This window comes from Mesoplodon densirostris, chromosome 9, assembly GCF_025265405.1.
Source record: "Mesoplodon densirostris isolate mMesDen1 chromosome 9, mMesDen1 primary haplotype, whole genome shotgun sequence".
Classification (NCBI taxonomy): domain Eukaryota; kingdom Metazoa; phylum Chordata; class Mammalia; order Artiodactyla; family Ziphiidae; genus Mesoplodon; species Mesoplodon densirostris.
This window is the reverse complement of record NC_082669.1, coordinates 15,448,223-15,473,445: the sequence shown is the minus strand read 5'-3', so window position 1 is coordinate 15,473,445 and position 25,223 is coordinate 15,448,223. Positions and strand designations below refer to the sequence as shown.

At 39.0% G+C, this 25,223-nt stretch overlaps 1 protein-coding gene across 2 annotated transcripts in view; it reads left to right on the top strand.

Annotated features, from left to right (window-relative positions):
- Window positions 1-25,223, top strand: part of RELN (reelin) — a 527,861-nt gene that overhangs the window by 476,903 nt on the left and 25,735 nt on the right. For both annotated transcript variants that reach the window (XM_060107639.1, XM_060107638.1), the window contains exons 47-52: window positions 11,609-11,749; window positions 13,279-13,456; window positions 15,811-16,004; window positions 19,357-19,613; window positions 22,026-22,180; window positions 23,240-23,454. In XM_060107639.1, the coding sequence (XP_059963622.1) occupies window positions 11,609-11,749; window positions 13,279-13,456; window positions 15,811-16,004; window positions 19,357-19,613; window positions 22,026-22,180; window positions 23,240-23,454 (1,140 nt within the window). The remainder of the gene's footprint in view (window positions 1-11,608; window positions 11,750-13,278; window positions 13,457-15,810; window positions 16,005-19,356; window positions 19,614-22,025; window positions 22,181-23,239; window positions 23,455-25,223) is intronic.

The following is a 25,223-nucleotide window of genomic DNA, read 5'->3' as shown; positions in this document are numbered from 1 at the left end:
CTAAGCAAGTCATTTCACGTCCCTAAGCTTAAGTTTCCTTATCTGAAAAATGAAGATATTTTTTACCATATAAAAAGCTAATCAGGGCTTCCCTGGTGGCGCAGTGGTTGAGAGTCTGCCTGCCAATGCAGGGCACACGGGTTCGTGCCCCAGTCCGGGAAGATCCCACATGCCGCGGAGCGGCTGGGCCCGTGAGCCATGGCCGCTGAGCCTGCGCGTCCGGAGCCTGTGCTCCGCAATGGGAGAGGCCACAACAGTGAGAGGCCCATGTAGCACAAAAAAAAAAAAAAAAAAAAACTAATCAATGTGCCTGGAAGTGTTTGGGACATTGTAAACATTTACTGAAATGTAAGTCGTTTTTACTTTTATGAGTTAACTACATACTCACATTTGTTAACCACAGCTCAGGTGTCTCACCAGACTTCAGTCAGACTAAGAAGTCGGCCTCAGTTAACTTAGCAAGAGTGAGCCCGTAGTAATGGTAGGACGCTATCTTAAGTTTCTGCCCTGGAGGAGGTTACAATCTGATTATGGGAAAATAAACAACTTAAAAATAATACATGCTGAGTAAAATTTAGAGCTTCACTGAGGAATGGGCTGGAAATGCTGTAGGTATTGTGAGATGGGAGACAGTGTTGAATGCCAGAGTTAGGGATTTGGGAAGAGATGGGCCCTGGCCTCAAAGGATGGCTAGGACTTAGGTGGGTAAGGAAAAGAACATCCTAAATGAAGGGAACAATGTGAACAGGGCATGTGAACCTTGGAGAAGCACAGAGGTTGCTGATTAAAGAGGGAGCTCATAGCTGGCAGTTATGGGAAGTTGTTTGTTAGCAGAGTTGGGGTAATTTATAGTAAGCATTGAAGCAAGGCAAAGGGGTTTAGACTTGTAGGGAAAATGAACTATGGTGAGTTTTGAGCTGAGACTATTCTTCCAAGAAAAAATAAATTGGGAGAAAAGAGAGACTGAAGTAGGAGAAAGACAAAGGCATTGTGATAATGACTGAACATGGTAACAAGGGTCTGGGCTACAGCTAACATGAGGGGGGATGAAGTAGATATTATAGGACATTTCAGAGAAAGAATTGATAAAACTCAGCCACTGACTTCTTCTCCCTTGCACACATCAAAAGACGACTTTAAAGTTTGAAGCCTGAGAAAGTGGTGAGAAGAAGAGAGGAGTGAGCTGAAGCTGATTGCAGGAGGGACAGTATGGCAGATTTAATCAAAAGATGCTGAATTAAATGTGATGGAAATAGCCTTTTGACAGAGCTATGAAGACTGGAGCCCAGGGGAAGATAATAAACCTTGAAGGCATGAACATTAGAGGTCATGGGCAATGCTGTAAAACTGCAGCAGCTCTCCAGAGGAGAACATTTAAAAAGAAAGGATCCCTAAATTTAATAGCAGAATGAGTAGAAACAGCTATCAGAGGAACCAGGAGGATGCAGTCAAGGAGGTAGGAGAATCAGAATAACGTGGTGTCCAAAAGCCAACTGAGAATAGAATATCAAGCAAGGAGAGATCAAATCAGTGACAAATGCTACATAGAGTCAAGAAGAAGAAAGTTTCACAATAAATTTACTAGAGTTTTCAATAGGGAGATAGTCAATGACCTTCACAAGAACAGTTTCAGTGAGATACTGGAAATAAATACAGCTTGTCTGGTGCCAGAGCCCATGGGCTTAACCACTGTATTAGTACTACATCTTTATTGCTTGCCTAAGAGATATGGTCCGAAAAGAAATAGAAAGGGAGGATGCCAGGCGTTCTTGAGAAAGGCTGAAAAAAATAGGAAGATGCCAAAATCAATTTCATAGCCCCTACTCTGAATATGCCTCCTTCTCCTCCTTTACTAACCCCAGACCTAAAAATAAAAGGTGACTCAAGTGGCATCGTTCTTGAAATGTCACCTGAGAACCAGGGTGAGGCAGTGGAAGGGCAGGTAACCCAAATCCACCAAGAAAGGTGGGGTGTGGGAGCTGCCACTGGAAGGCTCAGGTGTGACTTGGCTATTTAAAGTCACAGTTTGAAAATGATCCATTCTCTTCTACTGGCCCTAATGACCTGGCTGATACCACTGTCTTTAAAGATTAACTACTACACTTTGGAAGCCAGGTGGTTTTAACCATACCACAGAAGCCATTCAATGTGTGCAGGAAGTTTAAAGGAATGGTGATAAGCTCAGGAAGGGGCAAAAAGATTGTGGAAGGACTGGAGTGATGGAATGGGGTTGGAGGAGTCTGTACCTTTTGGCACGTAAACAAATTTAGAGTAGGAGGATATTTTTCAATGATATTCCCAACTACTGTAACTGCAAAGAAAAGGCTTTATTCTAAGAAAACCAAATAACTAAACATAATATTTATTGGGTTAATCATGGAGAAATAGTCAAGGGAATTACAAGTTCTTTTATTTTCAGCCATTTATTTAATTAACAAAAGGAGAGAAAGAAAAACACATTCCAAAGTTAAAATGCTGATAAATGACAGAAAATTCACACTGAATCACCAGCTTCTGTGTTGTATAATGTCTTTTTTTTTTAACATCTTTATTGGAATATAATTGCTTTACAATGTTGTGTTAGCTTCTGCTGTATAACAAAGTGAATCAGCTGTACATATACATATATCTCCATATACCCTCCCTCTTGCGTCTCCCTCCCACCCTCCCTATCCCACCCCTCTAGGTGGTCCCAAAGCACCGAGCTGATGTCCCTGTGCTATGCAGCTACTTCCCACTAGCTATCTATTTTACATTTGGTAGTGTATATATGTCCATGCCACTCTCTCACTTTGTCCCAGCTTACCCTTCCCTCTCCCCGTGTCCTCAAGTCCATACTCTACATCTGTGTCTTTATTCCTGTCCTACCCCTAGGTTCGTGAGAGCCATTTTTTTTGATTCCGTATATATGTGTTAGCATATGGTATTTGTTTTCCTCTTTCTGACTTACTTCACTCTCTATGACAGACTCTAGGTCCATCCACCTCACTACAAATAACTCAATTTCATTTCTTTTTATGGCTAACATTCCATTGTATATATGTGCCACATCTTCTTTATCCATTCATCTGTCAGTGGACACTTAGGTTGCTGCCATGTCCCAGCTATTGTAAATAGAGCTGCAATGAACATTGTGGTACATGTCTCTTTCTGAATTAGGGATTTCTCAGGGTATATGCCCAGTAGTAGGATTGCTGGGTCATATGGTAGTTCTATTTTTAATTTTTTAAGGAACTTCCATACTGTTCTCCATAGTGGCTGTATCAATTTACATTCCCACCAACAGTGCAAGAGGGTTCCATTTTCTCCACACCCTCTCCAGCATTTATTGTTTGTAGATTTTTTGGTGATGGCCATTTTGACTGGTGTGAGGTGATACCTCACTGTAGTTTTGATTTGCATTTCTCTAATGATTAGTGATGTTGAGCATTCTTTAATGTGTTTGTTGGCAATCTGTATATCTTCTTTGGAGAATGTCTTTTCGGTCTTCTGCCCATTTTTGGATTGGGTTACTTGTTTTTTTGATATTGAGCTGCATGAGCTGCTTGTATATTTTAGAGATTAATCCTTTGTCAGTTGCTTCATTTGCAAATATTCTCTCCCATTCTGAGGGTTGTCTTTTCATCTTGTTTATGGCTTCCTTTGCTGTGCAAAAGCACTTTAAAAAGCACTTAAAGTTTCATTAGGTACCATTAATTTATTTTTGTCTTTATTTCAGTTTCTCAAGGAGGTGGGTCAAAAAGAATCTTGCTGTGATTTATGTCATAGAGTGTTCTGCCTATGTTTTCCTCTAAGAGTTTTATAGTGTCTGGCCTTACATTTAGGTCTTTATTCCAGTTTGAGTTTATTTTTGTGTATGGTGTTAGGGAGTGTTCTAATTTCATTCTTTTGCATGTAGCTGTCCAGTTTTCCCAGCACCACTTATTGAAGACGCTGTCTTTTCTCCATTATATATTCTCGCCTCCTTTATCTAAAGTAAGGTGACCATATGTGCATGGGTTTATCTCTGGGCTTTTTTTCCTGTTTTTGTTTTTGTTTTATCCTATATTTCTGTTTTTGTGCCAGTACCATACTGTCTTGATTACTGTAGCTTTGTAGTATAGCCTGAACTCAGCCTGATTCCTCCAGCTCCACTTTTCTTTCTCAAGATCACTTTGGCTATTTGGGGTCTTTTGTGTTTCCATACAAATTGTGAAATTTTTTTGTTCTAGTTCTATGAAAAATGCCATTGCTGTTTGGTAGGGATTGCATTGAATCTGTAGATTGTTTTGGGTAGTATACTCATTTTCACAATGTTGATTCTTCTGATCCAAGAACATGGTATATCTCTCCATCTGTTTGTATCGTCTTTAATTTCTTTCATCACTTTCTTACAGTTTTATACATACAGGTCTTTTGTCTCCTTTGGTAGGTTTATTCCTAGGTATTTTATTCTTTTTGTTGCAATGGTAAATGGGAGTGTTTCCCCCATTTCTCTTTCAGATTTTTCATCATTAGTGTATAAGAATGCAAGAGACTTCTGTGCATTAATTTTGTATCCTGAAACTTTACCAAATCCATTGATTAGCTCTAGTAGTTTTCTGGTAGCATCTTTAGGATTTCTATGTATAGTATCATGTCATCTGCAAGCAGTGACAGTTTTACTTCTTCTTTTCTGATTTGTATGCCTTTTTTGGGGGGGGGGGGTGTGGACCATGTTTTTTTGCTTGTTTGTTTTTTTATTTTATTTTTTTAACATCTTTATTGGAGTGTAATTGCTTTACAATGGTGTATTTCTTTTTCTTCTCTGATTGCTGTGACTAAAACTTCCAAAACTATGTTGAATAATAGTGGTGAGAGTGGGCAACCTTGTCTTGTTCCTGATCTTAGTGGAAATGGTTTCAGTTTTTCACCAATGAGAATGATGTTGGCTGGGGGTTTGTCATATATGACCTGTATTGTGTTGAGGTAGATTCCCTCTATGCCTACATTCTGCAGAGTTTTTATCATAAATGGGTGTTGAATTTTGTTGAAAGCTTTTTCTGCATCTGCATTGAGATGATCATATGGTTTTTATCCTTCAGTTTGCTTATATGGTTTATCACACTGATTGATTTGTATATTGAAGAATCCTTGCATTCCTGGGATAAACCCCACATGTCATGGTGTATGATCCTTTAAATGTGCTGCTGGATTCTGTTTGCTAGTATTTTGTTGAGGATTTTTGCATCTGTGTTCATAAGTGATATTGGCCTGAAATTTTCTTTTTTTGTGACATCTTTGTCTGGTTTTGGTGTCAGGGTGATGATGGCCTTGTAGAATGAGTTTCGGAGTGTTCCTCCCTCTGCTATATTTTGGAAGAGTTTGAGAAGGATTGGTGTTATCTCTTCTCTAAACATTTGATCACATTCACCTGTAGAACCAGCTGGTCCTGGGCTCTTGTTTGTTGGAAGACTTATAATCACAGTTTCAACTTCATTACTTATGATTGGTGTGTTCATATTTTCTACTTCTTCGTGATTCAGTCTTGGAAGGTTGTGCTTTTCTAAGAATTTGTCCATTTCTTCCAGGTTGTCCATTTTATTGGCATATAGTTGCTTGTAGTAATCTCTTATGATCCTTTGTATTTCTGCAGTATCAGTTGTTACTTCTCCTTTTTCATTTCTATTTCTGTTGATTTGAGTCTTCTCCCTTTTTTTTCTTGAGGAGTCTAGCTTATAGTTTTATCAATTTTGTTTATCTTCTCAAGGAACCAGCTTTTAGTTTTATTGACCTTTGCTATTGTTTCCTTCATTTCTTTTTCATTTATTTCTGATCTGATCCTTATGCTTTCTTTCCTTCTGCTGACTTTGGGGTTTTTTGTTTGTTTGTTTCTCTAATTGCTTTAGGTGTAAGGTTAGGTTGTTTATTTGAGATTTTTCTTGTTTCTTGAGGTAGGATTGTATTGCTATAAACTTCCCTCTTAGAACTGCTTTTGCTGCGTCCCATAAGTTTTGGGTCATCATGTTTTCATTGTCATTTGTTTCTAAGTATTTTTTTATTTCCTCTTTGATTTCTTCAGTGATCTCTTGGTTATTTAGTAGCATATTGTTTACCTCCATGTGTTTGTATTTTTTAGTTTTTTTCCTGTAATTGATATCTACTCTCATAGTGTTGTGGTCAGAAAACATACTTGATACGATTTCAATTTTCTTAAATTTACTAAGGCTTGATTTGTGACCCAAGATATGATCTATCCTGGAGAATGTTCCATGAGCACTTAAGAAGAAAGTTTATTCTGTTGTTTTGGGATGGAATGTCCTATAAATATCAATTAAGTCCATCTTGTTTAGTGTATCATTTAAAGCTTGTGTTTCCTTATTTATTTTCATGATCCGTCCATTGGTGATAGTAGGGCGTTGAAGTCCCCTACTATGATTATGTTACTGTCGATTTCCCCTTTTATGGCTGTTAGCATTTTTCTTATGTATTGAGGTGCTCCTATGTTGGGTGCATAAATATTTACAGTTGTTATATCTTCTTCTTGGATTGATCCCTTGATCATTTTGTAGTGTCCTTCTTTGTCTCTTGTAATAGTCTTTATTTTAAAGTCTATTTTGTCTGATATGAGAATTGCTACTCCAGATTTCTTTTGATTTCCATTTGCATGGAATATCCTTTTCCATCCCCTCACTTTCAACCTGTATGTGTCCCTAAGTCTTAAGTTAGTCTCTTGTAGACAGCATATATACAGGTCTTGTTCTTGTATCCATTCAGCCAGTCTGTGTCTTTTGGTTGGAGCATTTAATCCATTTGCATTTAAGGTAATTATTGACATGTATGTTCCTGTTACCATTTTCTTAATTGTTTTGGGTTTGTTTTTGTAGGTCTTTTCCTTCTCTTGTGTTTCCTGCCTACAGAAGTTCCTTTAGCATTTGTTGTAAAGCTGGCTTGATGGTGCTGAAGTCTCTTAACTTTTGCTTGTCTGTAAAGGTTTTAATTTCTCCATCAAGTCTGAATGAGATCCTGGCTGGAAGGGTAATCTTGTTTGTAGGTTTTTCCCTTTCATCTCTTTAAATATGTCATGCCACTCCTTTCTGGCTTGCAGAGTTTCTGCTGAAAGATTAGCTGTTAACCTTCTGGGGATTCCCGTATATGTTATTTGTTGCTTTTCCCTTGCTGCTTTTAATATTTTTTCTTTGTATTTAATTTTTGATAGTTTGATTAATATGTGTCTTGGCATGTTTCTCCTTGGATTTTCCTGTATGGGACTCTCTACGTTTCCTGGACTTGCTTGACTATTTCCATTCCCATGTTACGGAAGTTTTCAACTACAATGTCTTAAAATATTTTCTCAGACACTTTCTTTTTCTCTTCTTCTTCTTGGACCCCTATAATATGAATATGTTGGTGCATTTAGTGTTGTCCCAGAGGTCTCTGAGACTGTCCTCAATTCTTTTCATTCTTTTTTCTTTATTCTGCTCTGCGGTAGTTATTTCCACTATTTTATCTTCCAGGTCACTTATCCGTTCTTCTGCCTCAGTTATTCTGCTACTGATTTCATTTTTAATTTCATTTATTGTGTTGTTCATCATTGTTTGTTTGCTCTTTAGTTCTTCTAGGTCCTTGTTAAATGTTTCTTGTATTTTCTCCATTCTGTTTCCAAGATTTTTGATCATCTTTACTATCATTACTCTGAATTCTTTTTCAGGTAGACTGCCTATTTCCTCTACATTTGTTTGGTCTGGTGGGTTTTTACCTTGCTCCTTCATCTGCTGCACATTTCTCTGTCTTCTTATTTTGTATAACTTACTGTGTTTGGGGTCTCCTTTTCACAGGCTGCAGGTTCATTGTTCCCATTGTTTTTGGTGTCTGCCCCCAGTGGGTGAGGCTGGTTCAGTGGCTTGTGTAGGCTTCCTGTTGTAGGGTACTGGTGCCTTTGTTCTAGTGGGTGGGGCTGGATCTTGTCTTTCTGGTGGGCAGGGCCACCACATGCTAGGCAGCTCTGCCATCCTCCACTCCTAGGAAGATCTCCCCCGCCTTTAACAATCATCAAATCACTGCCCTCTCCACCACTGACCCTCAGCCCCTGCCCGACCACTCTCAAGACATCTCCTATTTGATTCTTTCTGGCCACCTTTATTGCTGCCAATTAAACATTCTTTCAGTAAAGGTTTATGAAGCCCCATCTGTAGGAGTCACCAACAGTAAAATGGTAATTAAGGAGAATAATCCAACAGAGGAAACTATGCATGAATAGTTTATAAATAAAACATGATAAGAGCTTTAATAAAAGGTGATGGATTTGTCAGAATGGCCATCATCAAAAAGTCTACAAATAATAAATGCTGGAGAGGATGTGGAGAAAAGGGAACCCTCCTACTCTGTTGGTCAGAATATAAATTGGTGCAGCCACTATGGAGAACAGTATGGAGTTTCCTTAAAAAACTAAAAACAGAGCTACCATGTGATCCAGCAATCCCACTCCTGGGCATACCTCTGGAAAAGACGAAAACTCTCATTCAAAAAGATACATGCACCCTAATGTTCCTAACAGCACTATTACAATATCCAAGGCATGGAAGCAACCTAAATGCTCATTGACAGATGAATAGATGAAGAAGATGTGAGATATATATATATACAATGGGATATTACTCAGCCATAAAGAAGAATGAAATAATGCCATTTGCAGCAACATGGATGGACCAGAAGGTTATCATACTAAGTGAAATATGTCAGAAAGAGAAAGACAAATATCATATGGAATCGCTTATATGTGGAATCTTAAAAAAATGATACAAATGAACTTATTTACAAAAGAGAAATAAACTCACAGACATAGAAAACAAATTTATGGTTATCAAAGGGAAAGGGAGGGGGGAGAGATAAATTAGGAATTTGGGAGTAACAGATACACACTACTATGTATAAAATAGATTTTAAAAAGTACCTACCGGGGCTTCCCTGGTGGTGCAGTGGTTGAGAGTCCACCTGCCGATGCAAGGAACACGGGTTCATGCCCCAGTCTGGGAAGATCCCACGTGCCACAGAGTGGCTGGGCCTGTGAGCCATGGCCGCTGAGCCTGCACATGCGGAGCCTGTGCTCCGCAACAGGAGAGGCCACAACAGTGAGAGGCCCGCATACCGCAAAAAAAAAAAAAGTACCTACTGTATAGCACAGGAGACTGTAGTCAATATCTTATAATAAACTATAATGGAAAAGAATATGAAAAAGAACATATAAGATGTTACAGAAAAGCCCAAACGAATTTTTTGGCCAACCCAATATACATATATATATATATATATATATATATATATATAACTGAATATATGTATATAAACTGAATCACTTTGCGTACACGTGAAACATTGTATATCAACTATACTTCAATTTTAAAAAAATTTAAAGGTAATGGAGCATATATAAAATATTAGGGGAACAAGGAAATCTTATTACTTGCCCACTATCTATGCACACTGAAGATATAAAACAATATTCCTTGAAGGAATACAGAGATATTTCCTGCCCTTCAGAAAAATATAATCTAAAAGACAGAATAAGTATGTTAAGTGTTGACTTGTTATTAAAATCCAAGTAATGGTGTGCTATGGAAAATACGATATTCCTCTATGTTATTTATAAGATGTTGCTGCATGTACCAGGCATAGCTATTAATAAACTTAGTCTTTAAAAATTATAAAAATTAACTGATGATCAGAGCACTGAGTTACACAGCCACAGCAGGGGCATCTTCATATTACTTACTCTGAGAATACCCGCTCCCTGCACCTTAGAGCACCTACTAAGTGCTAGGTGCTGTACACTGAGTGTATAATGTTAAACAAAAGGAGATTCACCCTGCTCCCTTACAACTTTTCTGAGGAAGAGACAGACATTTAAGAAATACATATGCAAACAAATATATGACTACAGTTGTGATAAATACTATGAAAGGAAAAGAACCATTTGCTATGGAAGAAATGTAGTTTTTAAAGGGATCTGAAAGAATATTTCTCTATGAGGACCTAACATTCCCTCTGAGACCTGAAGGACACACAGAGGTTAACCGGGCAGAAAGGAAAAACATGCCAGCAGAAGGCAAGAAAGAGTTGGAGGAGCTTCAGGAGCTGAGAGGAGGAGCCGGGCTCCAGAAGGGAGGTGAGGGACCAGAGGAGAGGGCTCAGCTCCGGCAGAGCCTTGTGGGCCAAGGAGGAGTTTGGGATTGAAGTTAAATGCAATAGCAAGTGACAGGAGGGTATTAGGTAGATGTTTCTCTGCTGAGACGAACAGATGGGAGCTGGCGAGCAAGACAGGTTATGGAGAAATGAGTGCATAGATGCTCAGCAAACAGATATCAAACTGAACGATTTATTTTCAGAGTGAAGATTTGAGTTTTGTTGTTTCTTTTCTATTTTCTAAACTTAATATAAATGTGTTCAGTTGGAAAATTTTAAATCCTTGCTGTTATTTGGTCTTTGGCCCTGCCTAAAACAGGTATCTTTCAGTCAAGTGGTTAGCATATCTCTTAATGAGAAAAGTATATAAATCCATAAAACAAGAGTTGCTTTGGCTAATTATTTCCTCCAAGGTCTTTGAATGTTCAAGCTCACTTGAGCCTCAGGCATTGTTTAGATTTTACTGCCATCTAGTGTCCCTAAACACATAAGTTTATTTGTCCTTATGAACAAGACTCTCCCCCAAGCTGTGCAAATGAGCAAATATATATTCTCCAGAATGGGAGAATCCCTGTTTGGGTTTTATTTACATTGCATTTAAATCAATATAAGATAAGTCTGGTCTTACTATCCTCTCTCTTCTCTGTCCAATTATCTTATCTAAGGTTTCACTGATCCTTCTGATATACACCCCCAGTCTTCCTAAGGCTCTCATTGTGAGAATTCCTCATAATTGCTGAGCAGTGTGCCTCCTATACAAAAGTGTCTGGCCTTAGGGAGCACGTAGGAGTTGAAATCCTCTCCCCAACTCAAATGCAGAGGGGTTATGGCTGCTCAAGGACAAACATCATTTCCTAAAATGCAAATACAACTTGGCAGCAGCCCTGTTGTCCCTCCACAATGATTTCCACACAAAATTTAGGGCTCACTGGTCCCATGAGGCTACTGATTTTAGCATTCATTTTAGTATCTGTTTTAGTCTGTTTTCACAAGGCTCAGAAAGCTCATTGGCCTAAAATATTGGGTTGGCCCAAAATTTCCTTCAGCTTTTAAGTAAAAATAAAAGACACATTTTTTCATTTTCGCCAAGAACTTTATTGAACAACGTATTCACCGTTTTGTTCCACTACATTCTGCCACGCTGATACGACAGCTGTCCCAGTACAATCTAACAAAATTGTTTCAAATGAAGTTAAAGACAACTAAGCGGTACTAGAGCCATCTTACGGAAAAAAAAGAATGAACTTCTCAGCCAACACAGTATATTCTCAAGCTATTGCAGTTCAGTTTGGTTTGGTTTTCTTAATCAAAGTTTGGCAAAGAATTGGCCATAATGAGTACATTTTTTGGAACACAAGTGAGGACGTACGTGCATTTGTGTACACTCCTCCATGCACTTGTTCAAACATACCAGAACACGTTCTCTTGTCCATCACATCCTTCATTATAATTCTCTTTTTCTTCAAAGGTCCCAAGCCACTCGTTTCCGTTGGCATCAACCAGCTCCTTTTGACAAGCAGCAGACGTGGGCAATAGATAATGTCTATATCGGGGATGGCTGCACAGATATGTGCAGTGGCCATGGAAGGTGCATCCAAGGAAACTGTGTGTAAGTAGGTTTTTTTTCTTCCTTTTACAGAAAGTTCCTGACTCACTTTCCGGCCAGGAGATTTTTCTGAAACTGTTTTTTTAATCACTTCCAAGCTGCTTTAGGTTATATTGATACATTTTTCCTGAAATCTGACCTTGAGCTAACTATGGAGTTTATGGCTATCTTTGTTCTTGCTTAGAGATTAGGAACTGAACAATAGCTATCTTGTAGGGAGAAGGCTGAGTTATAATTGACTTGTTTTATTTTCTTCTATGTTTCTGTGATATGAGCCTTGAAAAAGACATTAGAAGAAGTTCAGGAGTTCAATATGTTCTGACTGAAAATAATACATCCTAAGTATTTTTCTCAATTAGGTCTGAATGTATGTAGTGATATGCCTTACTTGTGGTTTCAGTGGTATTCCTGTGGTATTTGCATAAGGAAGTATATAAATGCCTGATCAATTTGCCAGGTGTATTTGATGGAGAGACCTACAATTTTACTCAGAGAGCCTTAGTATCTTTGGAAGGATCTAAATAGAGAGAGAGAGAGAGAGAGAGAGAGAGTAAGTGAGAGAGAGAGAGAGAGAGAGAGAGAGAGAGAGAGAGAGAGAGAGTGTGTGTGTGTGTGTGTGTGTGTGTGTGTTGTGTACTACGGGGCTCTGGGCTTTATTTTCAAAGACTCTGCTGTTCGATGGGGTACTATGAATGAAAATGCTGATAGAGAATTCAGTTCCTTCTCCACTAATCCCTGTACACCTGGGGAGTCTTTCCTTTGATTAATGATTCTAGCCCATATCCAGCATGACCTCTGAGATCCCAGAGCCTCCCAGTCCTATATTCATATTTCCTCCAACACTGAACAGGGAATTCACTTCTGTGGTCAGAGATGGCAGATGCTATCCAAAGTACCCTCTGCTGTTTGGAACATGGCCTCTTGGATTCCTGATTGGCTCAAAGCCACTATTAAAAAGACCAGTTTCAGGCTTCCCTGGTGGCGCAGTGGTTGAGAGTCCTCCTGCCGATGCAGGGGACACGGGTTCGTGCCCCAGTCCAGGAAGATCCCACATGCCGCGGAGCGGCTAGGCCCGTGAGCCATGGCCTCTGAGCCTGCACGTCCGGAGCCTGTGCTCCGCAACAGGAGAGGCCACAACAGTGAGAAGCCCGCGTACCACAAAAAAAAAAAAAAAAAAGACCAGTTTCATAAATTATTAGGACCAACCAGTTTACTTTGGTAGCTGCAATTACTTATCAGCCATCCAGAGCTGTGTCATGCAGGGACAGGGCTTTAGTAAATTCTTTCAAATTGCTTCTCTCTCCACCTGTAAGCCCAAGTCACTACTTTAGGAAAGCATAGAGGCAGTTAATTCACAGCTTATTTCTAACCTAAAGCACTGTTAAGGAGAGCAGGTGAATTCCAGCAAGCTCTGTGAAGATAACCTTTCATCATCTTGGACTAGGAAAAGGAGTTGGCTTTGCTAATTTGAGAGAACACTTGCAGGGGCTTTGTTTGATGTTGACTTTTCTTTTCTCTTTCTCCACTCCCAGCTGTGACGAGCAGTGGGGTGGCCTGTACTGTGATGAGCCCCAGACCTCCCTTCCAACCCAACTCAAAGACAACTTCAATCGGGCCCCATCCAACCAGAACTGGCTGACTGTGAATGGAGGGAAATTAAGTACTGTGTGTGGAGCTGTGGCTTCGGGAATGGCTCTGCATTTCAGTGGGGTTAGTGTTTGGCTGCTGTTTATTCATTTCTGCATCCTCTGAGTTCCCCCCCAAAAAGTCAAGTCTCTTTTGAAGTTTAATTTGCAAATCAGGATGCAGAGTTAGACACTCTAAATGCACAACCCTGATGTGAACTCACAACTTTCTACAAATCAGAAAATGCTAATTATTTTCAACACTTTCCAATCACAAATTAGCTGTGACAATTTAATTATGCAGGGTAGTGTCAGCACAGGCATATTTAAGTACACATTTAAAAAGGACTTAAATGAATTTCCACCCTGGGATAGAGAGCTTGCACAATGTGTGAGGGTCTTCCACCTGAATGATGCTCTAATTGAAAATTCCTGAGCTTGCAACAGATTTGGGATTTAGGGAGCCAAAAATCTGGAAAATGAGCTTCAGTTTCCTGAATTTATTAACAATAATTAATCCCTTATGTAAATTATCCAAGAAAGAGTAATTGTTAGTAATTACTAAACGTGTATTTTTAGCAGGTTATTTTATGAATGATAGCAGCAACGTTAGAAAATTGCTTTGAGAAATTTCATAGTCATTATGCATTGCTGCCAAAGATGACTTGTTTAAAAGTAGAATTTCTCCAGTACTATAATTAAATACCCTTTACAGGCAATTTAATTTTTAAAAATTACAAATTCACTATCAGTTCGTTACTGCCCTACCACGTCCTACCTTAGAGTTTACGTTTGTGCCAATGAAATATACTAGTATTTTAGCCCAAGAGTAGCAAGAAGACATACATTATGTTGGATTTTTATAATCATCAACAGTGATTAAGAATGTAGTGTTTCATGAAAGAATGCTCAGCATCATTAATCATTAGAGAAATGCAAATCAAAACTACAGTGAGGTATCACCTCAGACCGGTCAAAATGGCCATCACCAAAAAATCTACAAACAGTAAATGCTGGAGAGGGTGTGGAGAAAATGGAACCCTCTTGCACTGTTGGTGGGAATGTAAATTGATACAGCCACTATGGAGAACAGTATGGAAGTTCCTTAAAAAATTAAAAATAGAACTACCATATGACCCAGCAATCCTACTACTGGGCATATACCCTGAGAAATCCCTAATTCAGAAAGAGACATGTACCACAATGTTCATTGCAGCTCTATTTACAATAGCCGGGACATGGCAGCAACCTAAGTGTCCACTGACAGATGAATGGATAAAGATGTGGCACATATATACAATGGAATATTACTCAGCCATAAAAAGAAATGAAATTGAGTTATTTGTAGTGAGGTGGATGGACCTATAGTCTGTCATACAGAGTAAAGTAAGTCAGAAAGAGAAAAACAAATACCGTATGCTCACACATATATATGGAATCTAAGGGAAAAAAAAAGTTCATGAAGAACCTAGGGGCAAGATGGGAATAAAGACACAGACCTACTAGAGAATGGACTTGAGGATACGGGGAGGGGGAAGGGTAAGCTGGGACGGAGTGAGAGAGTGGCATGGACATATATACACTACCAAAAGTAAAATAGATAGCTAGTGGGAAGCAGCCGCATAGCACAGGAAGATCAGCTCGGTGCTTAGTGACCACCTAGAGGGGTGGGTTAGGGAGGGTGGGAGGGAGGGAGACGCAAGAGGGAAGAGATATGGGAACATATGTATATGTATAACTGATTCACTTTGTTATAACGTAGAAACTAACACACCATTGTAAAGCATTTATACTCCAATAAAGATGTTAAAAAAAAAAAAAAGAATGCAGTGTTCACAGTACTCCTCCTAGCTTAGATGGAACTCTAAGAGGCCTAGTTTTCTTCATAGTTTCAACTAAGAAATGACTCTGTTAATGAATTAATATAGAAAACATTAAAATCAACTATAAAAGTTTAAAAAGCTTACAACTAATATTGCTAATTATAATTAAGTTGTATTACATTTTTGGACATCATTTTTAATTTCATATTAAAATAGTCATCTCAGTGTATTATTTTGTTAATAGCTGATACCTTTTTAAAAATCTAAAGGATACCTATAAATAGCTAGAAATAATTTAATAAAAATATAGAATAGTTACTTAATTTCAGCTCTCCTATTGCTTAGAAGAAAATAGAAGAGAATCTCTTTAGACTACATTGCCCTTTGTAAGTAAATTCTAATACTGAAATTTCAAAGTTCAGCATATATTTGCTGTGTACCTACTGTGTGCTAAAGGCAATAGTAGGAGTTAGTATAATAGGAGAGATAAGAAAATCATTATTGCAATACTGTGTGACTTGTATTGCAAAAGAAAGGATGGAAGCCAGAGAATACCTAGAACCTGTAATGATGATTCCTTATCACCGTGTTGTTGCATTCTGCTTCTTTTCCTTAGGGTTGCAGTCGGCTCTTGGTCACAGTGGATCTAAACCTCACTAATTCTGAGTTTATCCAATTTTACTTCATGTATGGATGCCTGATCACACCAAACAACCGTAACCAAGGTGTTCTCTTGGAATATTCTGTCAATGGAGGCATTACCTGGAACCTGCTAATGGAAATCTTCTATGACCAGTACAGTAAACCTGGGTTTGTATTCTATTTTATCTCTTATAACTAGTATGTTGAGCAAAGATGCTTAGTAAGACCTGCCAGCAATCCATCACAGGGACCACAGGGGACCTGGACCACACTCACCAGTAGAGGATGCCTCTGAGACCAACACGAAGACAAGGTTTCTGAGCTACATAAACAGCTGGTTTGGGGTTTTTATTTCAAAAAAAACTAGTTTGTGAATCCGCAAATAAAATAAAATACACAATCACAATGCCAATAATGAATAGACCCACTGTAAAAACTCATATAAATTAATGAATATATGATAATTAATTTCAACAGCATTTTGGGAAAGTGGAAACAGAAAAGTAATTTATTTGTTTGTTTATATAGTGTTCACTCCATTTTAGAGAATTGGGGGCTAGAAAATAAACGCAAAATGTAAATATCCTTAAGAAGCCTAGAGTCTATTTTTAAATTCCTTATTGAAAAACCCTGAAGAAACACAATGTATGGGTCATGTTTTAAGAATATACTCTTGAAGGGCAAAAAACAATTGCAGCTGATTAGAAAAGTCCCAAGGTTGTTACAAAGGAAAAGAGCATATTTATTAAAGTAGGAGGAGGAGAATAGGGAAGAGGAAGGTGATATAGGAGAGAAAGAGAGAAGGAGAGAAGGTGGGAGGCGAGCAGAGCAGAGGGGAGGGGAGGGCTGACGGCAGCCCAGTGAAGAAACAGAATAAATAAAAGGAGAAACGTAGATAATCTCAGTGCACGGCAAACCAGGTACAAGCTAAATATTACGTAAAATAAAAACAATCAAGAACCTTGTAAATGATCATTTAAATTCAACGATCGGTCAAGGATATGTTCAGCTGTGAATTACAGAAAACCTAAAATAACGTAAAACGTGTTTTTTTTCCTCTCTTATGTAAGTTAGATCCAGAAGGAAGTAACCCAGAGCTGCTACAGCGGCTCCACCAGGACCAGAGACCCAGGTTCCTTCTAACTGGTACTTCCGCCACACTCAACGCTTTGGTCTGAGAGGACCCCCATTCCAGCCTGCAGGCAGGAGGATGGGGCAAGAGCAGTGTGCTGACTCTCTTTAAGGACACTTCCTAACAGTTGTCCACACTTCCTTTCACATTCTAATAGCCAGAACTTAGTCACAGAGACACACCCAGATGCAAGGCAGTCTGGACATAAGCAAAAGTTCTGCCATAAGCAAAAGTTTTAAATACTGCACTTGCATTAAAGTTGGACACCAGTAAAGGATTCCAGATAGAAACTAAGTGGTACACAGTGTAATAGTGCAAAAAAAAATGTGCTCACCTATTAGTAGGAGATAGTAGGCAAGGCAAGTAAACTGTTTATGGAGAAAGTTATAATGACTCTCACATACGAGTTCCTGAACACTTTAACAGCATAATATACAGGGAGAAGGAAGTTATGTTTCTGTAGGGTAAAAGCATAACTGTCTAATCCACTTTAGTTCTCTGAAGGAGAAACAAATTCACCAAGGTAGGAACAGTGGTCATAATTTATTTACACTTTTCGGCAGCCTTGGATAAATTTCCACTCCAAAGGTTTTTAAAATGTGGTCAAGGATTTATCAGGAAAGAGAAATGAAGATAAAAGATTGTTGCTCTGGATAAAGAAGTGTGATTGTGTGTCCCTCCAGGAACAGATAGATTTCTGATGTTATTTAATACTTTTTAAAATGTTAATTACACATGCCAATTCAAAGGAAAAAAATTATAGAAAGATCTTACAAGGTGAGCATACAAAAAAAGAGGGAAGGGAGGGGCACAGGTGAGCTTCAAAACTGAGATGCATGGGGAAATGAACTGTGGAAAAGATTATTTACCTAAAGACTCATGGTCTCCAAACTGCCAGTTACTACACAGCTGAGGGTCTGGGATTCACAATCTACACTTCCCTTCCCTAAGACCAAGATCCACTGAGTTATCATGGCCCAAAGGGTACACAAAATGATGGACATAATCAAAAAAAGTATTTAAGGGACTTCGCTGGTGGTCCAGTGACTAAGACTCTGCACTCCCAATGCAGGGGGCCCAGGTTCGATCCCTGGTCAGGGAACTAGATCCGACATGCCACAACTAAGAGTCCACATGCCACAACTAAAGATCCTGCATGCCGTGGCTAAGACCCAGAGCAGCCAAATAAATAAAATAAATAAATAGATATATTTTTTAAAGTATTTAAAATCCAAGTACTGGAAATCCAACTAATAACATCCTAGCCTTGAATGGATTTTGATTGCCCCTCATCTCGAATACTTCCTGCTCTTCTGGTCATTATACTTCAAGGAAGACATCAAAGAGAGAAGGAGAAGGGAACATAAAATCAACAAGGAGATAGTATGTAGGCAAAACTAAAATAACAAAACCTCTTCCATGTGAAAGACGAAAACCCAGGGGTCATATTGAAGCCCTCAGCTTAAGGGGTCTTCCCAGGATGAACTGCAGTGCTAACACGCAGGGCAGCCCTGGAATGTAAAGGGAGGTAGATTAGCATGGATAAAAAGATGAGACTTTATAGGAGAGTAAACCTCAGGAAATTATATTCCCCAACAGACTTTATGAGTTGTGAATATCATTTCGAAGGGGTTTGATATCTTCCTGGGGTTTTAATGCATCATTGTGATTAAGGGGTATTTCCGACCTTATTTGTAGCTGGTAAAGATTCATGTTGGAGGGTGGAGCCATGTGTTTCCATGTCTGTCTTTGGTGATTGAGTCAGGGACAGCCTGCTCGGCTTGTTAGCCCATGGTTCTCACTCAGCATTTCTAAGTATAACGTTTTCAATAACGCATAAAGCGGATGTCAAACCAGGCAACTGATGAAGTAATTACATATATCCTGGTACTCTCAGGCTGAGAACCCAAATGTCCTGCCACAATCTAGTGTCCAAATTCCAAGCAAGTTTCTGGTACACATGGGAGTGGAATAAAATCAAGGTGGCAGGAGAAGGAAACAGGTGAAACCAACCCCTGAGTGGCAGAAAAAAAGTCAGTATTGGTTTATGTCTACCAGAGTGCATATACCCTATGCCTACCGATCTGGAGGGTCTCTAGGCAAGCAGAAAACTGTAGGGTCCCTCTTAGTCCTGCCCAGGGACAGTTAGAGCAAGGGGGTAGTTCCAGGATGCTTGAATTTGTTCACATTCTGTTTCCCCAATTTAGTGATTTGTGAGACTTCATAAAATTAAGACAGTTTATCGTGGTTTTTAAAAACGATTTTAGCTAACGTCCTCTTCTCATCCTCCCTGTGACATGTAATATCTTATCTCTGGTTGAACATCCCTTCCTCGCATGAGATATTTGACAAGACTTTCCCCTCCACCCCAACCATCATTTTCTTCAGATTCGTGAATATCCTTCTCCCCTCTGACGCTAAAGAGATTGCTACTCGTTTCCGCTGGTGGCAGCCGAGACACGACGGCCTGGACCAGAACGACTGGGCCATTGACAACGTCCTCATCTCAGGGTCTGCGGACCAGAGGACCGTCATGCTGGACACCTTCAGCAGCGCCCCAGTGCCCCAGCACGAGCGTTCACCCTCGGACTCTGGCCCTGTGGGAAGAATTGCTTTCGACATGTTTATGGAAGACAAAACTTCAGGTAAATTTTTCACTGATGCTAAATGAAAATCCATTTGGGTCTTTTCCAAAAAGTGCAATGTGGAACCTTTTACAGATTTTCAAGTGGTACAGAAACAGTGAAAAGGGTGTCACCCTTTTGCTTCTCTCAACCTTCCTGGTTTACATTGTAACTAAATCTTTTCTTTCGGTCAAGCCAGCAAGTTTGTTTTAATAAATAGCATTCAATAATTTTATTAACAGGGTAATTTTCTTTTAAAAATTTTTCATTTCTAGATATATAGATACATACATTTCTAGATACATACTTACATAGATCTGATTCAGAACTTTGCTAAAGTACTTATTTATTTTTCCCTATGTAATGGTTTACATAAGTGAGTTTATGATCAGAGAATAATTTTAGTACAACTTCTGTACGAATAAAAGCAAATACGTATTTTTCAAGTACCTAAAATAGTGATTTTTACTTTAGACTAATTCGTGTTGTACAATTAAGCTCCTGCTTGTCTTGCAAAGACAGTGCTCCTAGAAAGTGTAATATCTACTTATATAAGTTGTTTATGATATTGTGGAAGAGATTGGTGTTAGCTGATTAATGTAAGCCCTTTTTCATCAGGATTGCAGAGTTCTAGCATAAAATAAAATATGTACCCCAGAATAAACTCAGGGTATTCTTATTGGAATTCATATTTCTGTGTTTTTTGATTCTTGAGTCCTGTATCTGTGCTGTAGGACTAAATGTAGCTCCAAATCCCATGAAAACTTAACAGATAATGGCATTGTGGTAGCCATTTGAGTCCTGGAGATAAACTGCTTGTTCTACAGACATATGTTATGCTCAGACAAAATCAAAAAGACACAACACTAGTGAAGGCTCAATTCCAATTAAATTGTTTGGTCTCTTCTCTGACTCTTCTGAGGCCAGCCAACTCTGTGATTTGCACAGTAACCCAAGCCTGCAGTTGCACCCATTCATCTTCACTGTGAATGCTGGAGCTAACCAGGAAACTGCCAGAGAAACGTTGGACCTATGAAATCAAAGTGTATCAGGAATTAGATGAAATTTCCAGATATGTTTAATGTCTGACCTTTCTGGGATAAAATCATTATGTTAAAACACCTCTTCCAGGCTTCCTTGGTGGCGCAGTAGTTGGGAATCCGCCTGCCCATGCAGGGGACATGGGTTCGTGCCCTGGTCCGGTAGGATCTCGCATGCCGCGGAGCAACTAAGCCTGTGCGCCACGGCTGCTGAGCCCGCGTGCCTAGAGCCTGTGCTCCGCAGCAGGGGAAGCCACTGCAATGAGAGGCCCGGGCACCAGAACGGAGAGTAGCCCCCACTCGCTGCAACTAGAGAAAGCCCATGCCCAGCAGTGAAGACCCAACACAGCCAAAAATAAATAAATTTATAAAAAAAAAAAACACTTCCGAAAGGGAAAGGAAATTGTGATGGACACAAATGTGTGCACACACGCACGTGTGTGTGTGTGTGTGTGTGTGTGTGTGTGAGAGAGAGAGAGGGACAATAGGATTATTCTGCACTGATCAGATCATAACCTTGCTGCTTAAATTTTCCTTAGACTCCTAGAAGCTTTTTTAAAAAAATCACTTTATTGAGGTGTAATTGATGTACAAAAAGCTTTAGATATTTAATGTATACAATTTGATGAGTTTGGAGATAAGTGTTCACCCATGAAACCGTCACCACAATAAAGGCCATAATTTATCAATCACCTCCAAAAGTTTCCTCCTGCCCCCCCTCTTTTTTAATATTGATTTTTCTGTTATAGTAAGAGCACTTAACATTAAGATCTCTCTTAGCAAATTTTTAAGTATGAAATGCAGAATTGTTAACTGTAGGCCCCATGTTGTACAGTAGATCTCCTGAGCTTATTCAGCCTTGCATTACTGAAACTTTGTGCCCTTTGAGTGACAAGTCCCCATTTCCCCCTTCCACTATTCTACTCTCTGGTTCTATGAGTTTTACTATTACAATTTTTTTAATTACCCAGAAGGTACTACCAAAATTTGAGTAGAAATAACTAACTCACTTGGCTATCATGTTACTAAAAATCTTCCTCTATCATGTTACTAAAAATCTTCCTCCTTCTTTAGATTCTGCCTAAAAAGTTAAACACCTGTCAGAAAAAATAAATGGGTATATATTTTCCTTTGCTTTTCATCTGTAACACATATAATACACTCTTTCTTTCTAAATGTAGACTTAGCTAGTATTGGATACTTGATATATCTCAATCTCTCAGTATCCATGTTCCTAAAACTATGTGCTTACATTAGTGTTTTGTCTATGGATGGTATGTAATAAGAGAGATTTCTACTTAAAATAATTCTAGATCTTGCCTAAAGTGAAAATTTGTTTCAAAGTATTTTTGTCATAAATCTGTCATAAAATTTTTGTTTTTCTTTTTTTAAGTAAATGAGCACTGGCTATTCCATGATGATTGTACAGTAGAAAGATTCTGTGACTCCCCTGATGGTGTCATGATTTGTGGTAGTCACGACGGAAGAGAAGTGTATGCAGTGACCCATGACCTGACCCCCACTGAAGGCTGGATCATGCAATTCAAGGTGAAAATGTGATGACCTCAATTACATAAATAGCCATACACCAGCAATATAAAAATGAAAAAAATTGTGGAGACAACGATCATACAGTATTTTATTGACTTAATACATACTTTGAAAAATGAAATTTAATACTAAGATAATATATCAATACATCCCAACTATATATAACTTAATGATTAAAAGTATTTTATTTTTGAACTATTTCAAGATGAAACTTACATAAGAGTAAATGTGTTTCTGTCTGGGATTAAATACTGATAGAGCAAAATATTGATAAATAAAATGTAGGATACTGATTTCAATTCCCTGAGTTTAAATCATTATATGATTTAGGCAATTTTTTTCCTTTAAGAGAAGATTAAAGCTATTGCAGTTATACCTACTTCTTTTTTTATACCTACTTTCTTTACAAAAGCATTTCAGTGTTTCTGGAGAAAGAAAATTATAGAAAACAAAGGCATGATTAGCATTAATGCCAACATCAATTTTGGCCAAGATTTTATTTCAATCAATTTATTCTGTCTACCTCAATCCCACTGTATTAGCAACAAATGTTGCATTATGACTATCTCCATCAACAAAGGGTTAGGGTCGAAAGTACCTTCTGTAATTACTTCATTGCATCTTACTTGTAGTTGAAAGTGATTTATTGAGAGTCATAAATTGTATAACAAAACAGTAAACTTGGTAAAGCTGTTAGTAATCCTTCTTTGTCGAGCATTCTGCCAAACAGAAGTGCCAGACCATTAGCACAACAAACAACAATTTGTAAGAGTAGGCCCAGGCCTACCAAGGCAATCAGCCAGCCATGGCAGAAGCACAGATTTCAGCTTCTCTCCAAACTCCCTGCACAATATATGTGACACTTTCTATAATTTGTCACCTTGGGCAACCATGTCAACTCCACCGTCTATCAGCAGAGCAAATAATGAACCTGAAAATACAGGACAGGTGTGGTTGTCTGTCAAGTGATCAGCAACTTTCTGGCTACCAAGTCTTTAGAGCAGAAACTGTAATATGGTTTTAATATCTTAATAACCTTGCATTTCCATTTGTTAGATCTCTGTTGGATGTAAAGTATCTGAAAAAGTCACCCAGAATCAAATTCATGTGCAGTACTCTACTGACTTTGGTGTGAGCTGGAATTATCTGGTCCCTCAGTGCTTACCTGCAGACCCAAAATGCTCTGGAAGTGTTTCTCAACCATCTGTATTCTTTCCAACTAAAGGATGGAAAAGGATCACCTACCTACTTCCTGAAAGTTTAGTTGGAAAGTAAGTAGAAAATTAAAATAAAGCCTAGTTCTAAGCACTAGAAATAGGTTTAGGGACACTGTGGTCAGCCTGAAAGTATTGTGTAATTGTGGATAAAATGCTCTCTTCCTCCCTAACTCTAAAGGTTCTCTAACTGGTGACCTCCATGATGAGTTAATTTAAGGAGACCTCAAATTGTAATCCTCAGACTTGTCAAGATAGGCCTTGACAGGCCCTTCCATTTTCCATACCTCAGTGTCTGAAAATGGTGATGGCCTTGGAGCCAGTTGAAAACATGTATGCTACCTTATGGACCTTGTAAATTGTGGTCCACTGTACATCATACACTTTGCACATTACTGCCTTGTCCATCCATGATAGAGCCAAGAACAAAACCTAACTCATCATGCTATTTGTACAAATCCTAACTCTTCATGCTATTTGTACAAATGTAGTTTGTAGGTAGGTTTCATTTTTTTCTTATCAAAGCATTATGTTCTGCACCTGCAGTGAAAAGTAATTAGCCTGGAGCAGTAGTGAGCCAAGATGATTAACCTGTTTTCTGAAAAGTATGTGGATAAGTTAATTTAGGCAATTACAAAAAATTTCCAAAGATGCCACATGCTGCAACTAAGACCCCATGCAGCCAAATAAATAAATATATATATATATATATATATTTTTTTTTTTTTTTTTTTTTTTTGCGGTATGCGGGCCTCTCACTGCTGTGGCCTCCCCCGTTGCGGAGCACAGGCTCCGGACGCGCAGGCTCCGGACGCGCAGGCTCAGCGGCCATGGCTCACGGGCCCAGCCGCTCCGCGGCATATGGGATCCTCCCAGACCGGGGCACGAACCCGTATCCCCTGCATCGGCAGGCGGACTCTCAACCACTTGCGCCACCAGGGAGGCCCAATATATATATATTTTTTAAAAATTTCCCTTCGGGCTTCCCTGGTGGCGCAGTAGTTGGGAGTCCGCCTGCCGATGCAGGGGACACGGGTTCGTGCCGCGGTCCGGGAAGATCCCACATGCCGCGGAGCGGCTGGGCCCGTGAGCCATGGCCGCTGAGGCTGTGCGTCCGGAGCCTGTGCTCCACAACGGGAGAGGCCACAGCAGTGAGAGGCCCGGGTACTGCAAAAAAAAAAAAAAAAAAAATTTCCCTTTAACTATAAAATTAGGGGAAAAGATACATTAAAGAAGATGACAGGTATACTTCTACCATATGAATCACAGTTTCTGGCTAAATGAAGAACCTTCTTGTGAAACAGAGTTAGGATATAGGACCAGAACCTATAGAGCCTTTGAATAAGGTGCTTACACATGGCGAAAAAAAAAAAAAAAAGTCCCTTAGAGATCATTTATTACATGACCACTCAGTTTTCTGCTACATATCTAAAGGGCTTAGTCAATTAACGTGCTAGAAAACAATCAGGATACTTTCAGCTGCAGGTAACAGAAAACTCCATTCAAATTAAAATTAAATGTGGCTCAATTGAAGATGAAATGTATTATATCTATAATGAAAAAAACCCAAAGATAAGTGGACTCTAGGATTGGTTGATTTACAAGCTCAACAGTGTCTTCAAGGACATTGTTATTTCTTACTCTCTTACTCTTACTCTTCACTCCACTGTCCACACATGGATGTCTCACTCAGTCTTCAGGCTGGTTCCGCTCATGAACATAGATGACTTCCAGAAAGCTGGAGCACAGTGCATCCTTACCTGTGTCCAATGGGAGAGAGAGAGAGTCCCTTTTCTTTCTAACAGAGCTGGAGCAAGTGCCTCCTT